This window comes from Hydra vulgaris, chromosome 09 (genome assembly GCF_038396675.1).
Source record: "Hydra vulgaris chromosome 09, alternate assembly HydraT2T_AEP".
NCBI lineage: Eukaryota > Metazoa > Cnidaria > Hydrozoa > Anthoathecata > Hydridae > Hydra > Hydra vulgaris.
Window position 1 is genome coordinate 5,577,731 of NC_088928.1, and position 10,498 is coordinate 5,588,228.

The 10,498-nt window shown below is 29.3% G+C and overlaps 1 protein-coding gene and 1 long non-coding RNA gene across 2 annotated transcripts; both read left to right on the forward strand.

Moving 5' to 3' along the window:
- Positions 1–552: 552 nt before the first annotated feature.
- Positions 553–1,257, forward strand: LOC136085208 (general transcription factor II-I repeat domain-containing protein 2A-like). The gene has a single exon (XM_065806495.1). It carries the CDS (start codon positions 553–555, stop codon positions 1,255–1,257), a length of 705 nt encoding a protein of 234 aa, XP_065662567.1.
- A 2,063-nt stretch (positions 1,258–3,320) lies between these two features.
- LOC136084509 (uncharacterized) lies at positions 3,321–6,227 on the forward strand. The gene is made up of 2 exons (XR_010640599.1): positions 3,321–3,559; positions 5,649–6,227. It is a non-coding gene; the product is annotated as an uncharacterized LOC136084509 (long non-coding RNA).
- The last annotated feature ends 4,271 nt before the right edge of the window (positions 6,228–10,498 follow it).

Genomic DNA, 10,498 nt, shown 5'->3' on the forward strand with positions numbered 1-10,498 from the left:
ATGAGTCTCATAAACAACGCGTGTTGTTTATTCTTTGGACGTCTACTGTATACGCCAGGGATGGCCAAAACGTGGCTCGCGAGCCGCATGCGGCTTTTGAAATGTCAATGCGGCACGCGAGCCGCATTGACATTCCAAGAGCCGCTAACCAATATCCATTAAATTCAGATTACAGGAAAAATAAAATTGAGTTGCTCATAACGATAATTAACAATCAAATAAATGTTTCATCTTTCAGTAAAGAATCAATTATTACAACAGAAGCAAGTTTTGTTATGGCATGAAACATTGCAAGAGAAAAACACCATACACTGATGTAGAATTTGTAAAGCAAAATATTTCAGATGTCCTCTTAGTTTTAGATCCTAAAAATAGCAAAATCCAAAGATTAATTTCACAGATTTCTATTTCTCCTATTTCTTGACATACAACTGAAAGAGAATATCTGAGATTAGTGCTGATATTGAGCAGCAATTGTTGAATGACTTAAAAAATTGTGAAGCATTTAGTTAAGCTTTGGATGAATCAGCAGATGTTAAAAATAAATCTCAAATGGCTGTATTTGTTGGGTATGTAACATCAGATGTAATTGTGAAAGAAGAATTACTAGATTTGGTTGAGCTAAAAGATACATTTTGTGGAGTTGATATAAAGGAAGCTCTTGAAACGGTTCTAGTTAAAGCCAATGAACCTATCAACAAACTTGTTAGTGTTGCTACAGATGGTGCACCAGCAATGGTTGGCAAACATGTTGGACTTATTGGTTTATTAAAAAGTGATCCTAAGTATCCAGAGTTTATTCCAGTTCATTGTTCAATTCATCGAGAACATTTAGTAGCAAAACATTTTAATTTTTCAATCGTTCTAAAATCAGTGTCAGAAATTCTTGATCTTGCTGACAAACCAAATGACTTATCATTTTACTGTGCTGTACGGTGGCTTTCAAGTAGTGATGCTTTATATAAGTTCGTAGAATTATTAGAAACAATTAAACATTTTTTGATTGAAAAGAAAAAGACTTTTAAAATTCTTGATGATATGAATTTTTTGCAAGATCTTCTTTTTTTGACTGATATAATGCAACATTTACAACGTCTAAATTTGTCTCTTCAGGGAAAGGAAAAAATTATATCTGATCTTGCTCAGACTATTTTTAGTTTTCAAAAAAAATTATTCTTTTTCAGAAAGATCTTTAAAGACCTTACTTTAGATCTTACTTTAAAGACCTTTAACCAGTTTCCTCAAATGAAAAGATGATTATTTCTAATTCTTTAATTCAGTATGATGATCATAAGATTGAATCATACAGAGAAAAATTACAGAATTTACTAGAAGATTTTCAAAAAATGTTTATAGATTTGCATGCACTTAAGGATACTATAGGATTTATATTAAATCCTTTTTTAATTGATATTATTAGTGATGGTTGTCCAATTCCATTAAACATGGTTGAAGAAGTATCTCAATTTGAAACAGAACTATTAGATCTCCAAGAAGATCAAAATCTTCTGATGCTGCATAAAACACTAACTTTATTGGAATTATGGAAGATGGTGCCTGAGGTTAACTATCCCTTACTAAAATAAATTAGTATAAAATTTATTTCAATTTTTGGTTCAACATACACATGTGAATCTTTATTTTCCATTATGAAATTTGTCAAATCAAATTATCGTGCAAATCTCACCACTGAGCATTTGTCAGAGTTACTTAAAAACTGGTTTTCTAATGTGAATAAAAGGGAATCAGATTTATATTTAACTTGATTGAAATGAATTTTTCAAAACACTCAAGATAATTTGAAATTTTAAACAAGCTTACATTTAAAGTAAAGTTTTTGCCTTTGAAAAATTGTTTTTTTCTCGTCATAATTTTTTTTTTTAGACATCAAAACTAGTAGTAAACATAAAATTTGTACACAAAAAGTTTTTATTTTTCCTGTAATCTGAATTTAATGGATATTCCTTTGAAAAATTTATATAATTAGTTTTATAGCGGCGTTTAAAGTCCCCTGACTTGTTATGAGCAAGTTCTTTATTACAAATTAAACATTTTGGTTTATTTTCTTTTTCAATAAATGCAAATTTCTCTGTCCAATCTCTATTAAATATTCTTTTCTCGTCATAAATTTTTTTTCTCATGAAAACTAGTAGTAAACATAAAATTTGTACACAAAAAGTTTTTTAGAAAAAGTTCTTCAGAAAAATTTATTTCTTTACATAAAAAATTTAATTTTCAACTTTATGAAGTAATTTAAAACACTTATTATTTATCTAAATTTTTTGCAAAAAAATCTTTAAAAAAAGAATTTTTAAAAATCTTTAAAAAAAGAAAATAAAAAAAAAAATCATAATTTTCTTAAGGAAATTTTAATGCGGCTCTTTGGCTCACGGAAATACTTGAATGCGGCTCTCGTCCTAAAAAGTCTGGCCAGCGCTGGTATGCGCTATTTTGTTTTACATGTGTTTTTTCTACACTAAACTTTTTGTTGCACTTTTGCCTAAGTTTACACTCAGGTCCAAAATTTTATTTAAGCACCGCATTTAGTCCAGATGTTGTTCTAGTATAAGTTTCTTTAATGCGTATTTTTTTGCTTGCTATCCATCTTTGCAGAACCTTATTCTAAAATATCAATTCAGCAAGAAATTCTAAACACTTTTAACACCACAAATTTATTTAGATATACGGCAGCAGAACACTAAATATCATAAGATAATGCTTTTTATTTGTAATTATTCAAATAAAATATTTACTATTGTCATATTCATAGTCATATTCAAACTTTTTTTTGTACTATTCTCAACTAGACTTATATTCATCGATAAATTTTAAGTTTCTTCGTGTTATCTCTCAGCTTTCAAAAATAATGACCATATAAAGTTTAAACTCCCCTCAATTTGAGGGGGTTACAAATTTGATATGGTCATAATTTTTGAACGCTGAGAGATAATACTATGAAACTTAAATTTTACTCATGAATATAAGTCTACTTAATTGTAGTCCAAAAATTTTTTTATCAACTTGTTGTCTCTCACGTTTGGGGTGGGGTGCTAATGAAGTAAAAAAACTTTTTCGTACCTAGCCTCCAACCATCGCATTTTTTTGTATAGCCTCATTATTTGACATAAGTATAAATACACAAATGTTTGGAGTTTGCTCTATGTCTGGAAGGTAGGTATCTCAAACACCTAAAATTCCTGGATCCGTCACTCCTTAGACATGAGGTTTCCAAATGACAAGAATTTTGTAATTTATTTCTTCAAATATTTTACCTTCAAGAAATACCGAAAAAAAATTTTGTTTACAGGAGTCGGTTTTTGGGTTTTTTCATATTCGGTAAATTAATTAATCCAGCGGAAACTAGTAGGATAATGCTTTTTGTTTGTTTTACTAAATTAAAAAAGCAATAAAATTAATTCAAATTAAATATTCACTTTTGTCAATACTATTCACATTTCATCAATTTTATTTTATAAAAAGTTGTTTTGAAGCTGTCTATGAAAAAACAATCATTTTAAAAAATAAGATTTAGCGGTTTTGCAAAATTTGAGTAGAAAAGGTGAATACTTTTTATTTAAAATAAGTTGCATTATTCATATAGAATTTTTTCTATTAAATATCAATTATTGTTTTAATAATAATATTCTCTTAGATTAAAGTTAAAATTTTTTTAATAATTAATACATAAGTATATCCCCAAGCATGTGACTATTAGAATCTTTGCAAATCATAATATTAGAGTCATTGCAAATCATAATATTAGAGTCTTTACAATTCATAATAGGGTAATAAAATCAAATATGATAATACCAATTAACAGTGAGATCAATCATATTGAAAAGTTGAAACGATCGAATTTAAATTAGTCTCGAAAAAAGCAAATAGGTCTGTTGAATGTTGCAAAAGATTCAATTGGTGAAAATATAAAAGTTATTTTATAGACTAAAGTTCGTAAAGGATAGATTCAAGCAATATAGTGGTAATGATGTTTTGTTTTTTTTGTTTAACAATTTTGGATATTTTATTTGGATATTTTATTGTGAAATCAGGTTTCAATCATTTGGCTAATATGTGTCTTCATTTAGCACCTTTCCACTTAACTATCTTCTTCTTTGTTCTTTATTCTTCTTTGTCTTCCCGAGACTGCACTTATTTTAATGTTGTTTCTTATCAATCAAACTAGTCTTTTTTCTTTACTCATCAAAAATATTGTTGTTATTAGTGTTTTTAATCCTTATTACACTAAATGAGTTAGCTCTAGTACCTTTTATCCTGCCTTCACTAAAATACAAAATTTTTATCTTTCTAAATCTAATAGTCAATTTGCAGTGTGATTCATTTTCCAGACCTCACTAACACCTGACACAGGTGACTTAATTACATTTTGCTAATTGGAGTGATTTATTTTTGGCATTTATAACTATAATTTAAATGTAAGCCACATACAAATAGTTGATTAAACTGTAATAACCTACTGCTACATTCACAGTGGTGTTGTTGGGACCACTATTCAAAATTATATACTTGTTTGGTTATCCTCCTGGCTTTGGTTGTATGGTTATATTTATAGCAATGGCTGCAATAACATAGTGATTCTGTAGAGGTGCATTATCTCTATTTCAGTATTGATATGTGTTATGATTACTATTATTTGTATTATAATCTCATCTTGTATTATGTATTGTTCATAGTAATTCATAACAACTGTGTTTGGATTGTATGTTTAAAACACTTTGTGACTGAAATCATATCTTAGGACACTGGTGTCTCTCTGGTTGATAAGTGTTAATTTGACATACATACATACACATACATACATAGTTTATGCTTTTTTAGGTGAAGGCTATAGATAGATATGGTTAAAACACCCCCTGCCTTGGGGCTCCTGGTTGAGTAAAGGCTAAAGATGGTGTCTCAATAAAAGTACTCATTTTGGGCAAACGTTAAATGCATCCGGCTACTGTCTTGTAGAAGGCCTCATAGGCAAAAACTTAAGAGGTAAATAGATTCTCTATGTTGACCAGCCTCGAACCCCTTCTTTATCTTTTGGGTTGATGCAGATGTATTTATAATACATTGTTTCCAGTTTAGAATGTTGAATGCTGGATCTTCTTGACTCAATGCATGGGTTTTGCTTGTATCTTTACTTTTATGACTAGGCAACTATTATCTTCTAATGAGGTTACAGCTCTAAAACTCAGTTTTAGAGTTCTGAGGCTTACGGGTAGTCAGGTTTCCCAAACTCTGTGGTAGCTCTCAGAGAAGTTGATTCCATCAACAACTGTAAAATATCCGAGTACTAACAGTGTCATTTTGCGCATAGATGGTGTCCCTGTTCATATTTTTGTTGTGCATTGTTGAGGCCAAATTTGGAGCCCTACAGCTTAGAGTTTATTAATAATAATGTGGCACGATTTAATAGCCATTGCTTAAACTATTAAATAGTGTGCTGAGTACTATCTGTGCTTTGAGTCAAGTTCTTTAGCAAGTTAAAATATGACTAAAGTACCAAAAACTATAAAACACAAAAAGCCATCGTCATCACCAAGTGCTCAAAATCTATTATTCACTAATATTCGTGTATTTTTTTTTATTTTTTTATTGTTTAATTAAAAATTTAATTTAGTTAAATGTGTTAAACTTTTTAGATTGTCATGTCAACAGTTAAGCCCCAGAGTAATCTTTCCGAAGGTCTTTTATGTTTGTTGAAGCCAGCTGTTGAAGAGATTGATTTAAGTGTTAAAGACACACGTGAAAGTCAACTATTGCTACGTGATACTATTGACAAGTTGACTATAGAATTAGAACAACTAGCTTCTTTGCAAAAGCCCCCTCTGGATCTTGATCCGTATATTAGAAAACTTTTTAATTGTCGTAGAAAGATTACTGTGGTAAATAGTGTCCTACAAAATACTCAAGAAAGACTTAATAAACTCCAGCAAAATATCTCAAGAGAAACTAACAAAAAAAAAATTCTCACAGAAAATATTACTTTCTAATGTTTTTATATTTGCCATTTTTTTTTAATTCATTCAATAATGAATGCCCAGTTATTAATTAATAGTAATAAAAAGTTGTATTCATATAAATAAAATGTTATAATAATTTGTGTAAAATAATTTATGGGTAAACTTAGCTAGGCTCAGAGTTTAGCTATATTTGGTTATTTTTCTTTATGAGATTTGTATAAAACTATACGAGAAAAAATATATAAGCAATAACGAAAATTATATAAGTAATGAGAACGGCAGCTGCAATATTGAAATAAAAATAAAAATAATAAATAAAAATGATCAATAAAAAAGCAAAAAGAATTATCTCTCGTAAAAAAAATAATTATCTCTCGTAAGTACAAATCTGCATGTAACTAAATCCTACCCACTTTAATGAAAAAGTAAAGTCCTAAGTTAATATAACGAGTATACAACAATTTGGCGTTACACTCGCAGCAAAATGTAAATACATTTATGATTAAATTTTTGAATATTAATTAAATGCAAAAACTTTAAAACTGCTCATCTGACGTCATCGTCACCACTTATTCAGGTTTTAACTTTTTTAATTTTGGCAATTTCTAAATTTACTAAATCTATTTACTAAATCAGCAAATATTAAATTAGTATTTACCTCATTAAAAATTTCTAAATTCTTTTCTTTTAAAGATCCTATTCTTCTAGAGTTCAAATCGTTCGTGGTGTATAAATTTGTATGTGCAGGATGCAAATCCTGTTATATAGGCGAAACTGCTCGCCATCTCAAGACGGATATCTGAACACTGAGAGGGACAAAAAGTCTCATATCTATAAACGTCTCCATGCTAATGAAAATTGTTTCATGCAAATAAGTGACAAGTGTTTTTCTGTTTTAGATTCGGCATCTAACAAATTCGAGTTAAAACTTAAAGAAAGTATGTTCATATAATGATTAAAACCTGGTATGAATAAACAGGTTAACCATGTACGAATGACACTTTCTTTTTAGCTGCTATTTTTTATACATATTGCGTATCATTTTAACCTATTCTTTTGTTATTTTATTTCTTTAGTATGACATGAGAAACTTTTTAATTGATTTTATTGTATTTTTGTAGTTATATCATTATTAGTTTGTACAAGAATAATTATATTTTGTATTTTTTTTTTTAAAAACACCTTTTTAGGTATTTTAATAAATTTAAATATTTAATTCAAACTGAAGTTGATTAGTTTTAGTCGAAACATGTTTTTAAGTTTTCTAAATTCTTAAATTAAATTTAAAATTAAAAATTCTTAAATTGTAGAGAACTAAGAGAACTAGAGAAAAAGTTCTCTAAATCTAGAACTTTCTCTAAAAAAAAGTTCCTGTAGAAAAAAAGTGAGGAGGGCGGGGGCACATGCTTTCCCGGCGTCGTTTACCCTGGCCTTTAGTACTAAAATTAATTAATTTAAGTCATTTTTATGATTCCGAAAATACGGTTTGTTCTCATTATTGCATGGTAAAAAAAGTATCATTGTAAATGTTATTTTAACCATGAATTTATTTGTATAATCCGAATTAATTTAGTGTGAAAATAGTGCTAACGTGTTCAATTAGTGATTGATCAAGTATTATACTTTAAAAAATAAATATTTCAAAAAAATAACGAAAGAACTTTAGCAATATTCATCTAACGTAAGTTAACAAAAAAATGATGAAGTTTTGTTTTTTCTAAAATTTAGTTTGGAAATTTAAATTTTTAAAAATATATACGAAAGAATACTTAATGTTATGCTTTCACATCTAAAGTTTTGAATAACGATGCTTAGTTAATGTACATTTTAATTTGATATTTGTGTGACGTAAGTTAAAACTACATTTCAATGATGCATTATATATACAAGACGTCTAACTTCGATCCGAAAAGTGAAGCTGGTTTTGCCTTAAATAAAATGGCTTCCATCAAATTAACTATATTTTATTTTGCCTTTTTTACAAATGGCGGATTAAATTTTATAAACAAAAAAAGCGGTTTCACTTTTCCTCGATAAAATCCTGCAAGTTAGACATCTAGTGTGTGAATATATATATATATATATATATATATATATATATATATATATATATATATATATATATATATATATATATATATATATATATATACATATATATATATATATATATATATATATATATATACATATATATCATTGCTACATACATTTACCAAAGTTCTGGCGCTTTTTCGTAAAGATTTTGTTGCTTACAAAACAAACACTTACGTTTTTCATCCCGACTCCCAAATAGTTTAAAATAACTTAAATATACATTAAAAAAAAAAAAGATTATTTACATTGAAGAAAATTGTTTTTTATTGCAATACCGTAAGAAGTTTTAAAATCTTTATATATCAATAAGTTTTAATAGAGTGACTGAATAAGAGCGAGCAGTCATCATTGCGATGCAGTTGCAGAAACTGGCAGAAAGTGCGAACTGGCACAAGTGCGAATTGACATAAGTACGCCAAATGAATTTGAAAAGATTAGCATAAGTGCGAACTATCATAAGTGCAAACTAGCATAAGTGCGAAGCAGTTGAAAAAACTGGCACAAGTACAAACTAGCATAAGTGCGAACTGGCATAAGTGCGCCAAAATTATTTGCAAGCATTGCCATAAGTGCGTATTGGCGCAAATGCACCGAATAAAAATGCAAACATTGGCATAAGTGAGAATCAGCGTAAATGCGAACTGGCGTGAGTGCGCCAAAAGAGTTTGGAAATATTTGCATAAGCACGAAGTTGCAAAAACTGGACTGACATACGTGTCTTTAAAAAAATTTCAAAAATTGGCATAAGGGCGCCAAAAGAATTTGAAAACACTGGCATAAAGATCCGCACTTATGCCAATTCGCACTTGGCAAATTCTTTCGGGGTACTTATGCCAGTTCGCACTTATGCCAATTTGGACTTATGCCAATATTTGCAGGTTTATTCGGCGCATTTATCCCATTGTTTGCAAATTCTTTTTGCGTACTTATGCTAATTTGCACATATACCAGTTCTCACTTTTGCCAGTTTTTGCAACTGCTTTGCACATATGCCAGTTCGCACTTACGAAATTCGCACTTATTCAGCCTCTCGGTTTTAATAAATTAAATAAAAGTTATTTAAGCAAAAGGTTAACAAAATTTGTTTTTTCATTTATAAATAGCAAAAGTTCTAACAGACTATTAAACTTATCAAGCTGCTTATTAATAGCGTGATTTAGAACAGAAAAAAGTTATGGACGCCGATCATCAAAAAACTCATATTCAGCGAATAAAGAAAGATTCGGAAAAAAATTAAAGAAAGAGAAGAAATAAAGGAAGGAGTCCAAAAGTCACGACTCAAAAAAAAAACTTCTGCAAAAACAGCAAACCTTTCTACCATTATGAATCTTCAAACGAAAGAAAAATTAAGAAAAGTTAAATAAATCTTGCTAACGAGCAAAACGTTAGTGAGTAGGGTTGCCAGATGTTCGGTTTTTACAAAGGAGAACACAGTAAAAATCTTTATTTTTATAGGTTTGGCACTGTATTTTCCAACGTAGAAGCCAAACATCTGGCAGCCCTATGCATTAGTTACTCAACAAAGAAGCCATTAAAAATATAAAATAACTTGACTGAAGTTGAAATAATAGTCAAAAGTTCTACTGCAAAAATGAAACTTGTTGACTGTCTCCAAATGTTAAGCCCTTTATCTCAATAATTGAAAATGGAAAGAAGATTAAGGTCCAAGTTCATCATCTTCTTTTTAACCCTAAAAGAAGTATGCCAGCTTTGTCACTAGCTTTTTAAAGATGATAACTTGGGTATCGAGATTAGATTAAGCAGATTTTGTGAACTACGACCGATAAACGTTTAATTTATCGCAAAGTTGCCTCACAACTTACGCATTTGTACTTACCACAAAAACAAGCGATTTATTTTGGATTCCTTAGTAAAAGTTTATCGCCTACTATTGGCAAACGTTAAAACTGGAAAAAACATGCCTCAAAATTATGTTTGTAAAGACTCATTAAACGATTTCTACAACAAATACAAAGATCTGAAGTGTTTCCAGCAATTCTTGACCACCGTTCAACATCAAAAATTTAAAATAAGTTAGTACCAATTACAGAAACCAGATAAAAAGCGTTACGCTGTAATCAAAAAAGTTAATAAGTTTGGTAGTGGGGAATAGTTGATTACTCACATTATGAGCATGAGAGAAAAATCCACAACTCATGCCAGTATCAAGCGTAACCAATCTAAATGTTTTAAACTAAGCGATACTAACTCCATGAATCTGTCACCGAATGTTGCTATAGTTCAGGTTGATTATGCAGAAAATTTTAAGTGTTTTTTTTTCAGAATAAACTTCAAGCTGCACACTGTGAACAAAATCAAATTTCTTTTTTTACTGCCGCAATTTGGCAAACTAGTCTTAAAAATTTTACTATTGCATCTAACACTCTGGATTACACAAAGACCTCCTTACTTGCAAACTTGGATAAGTTATT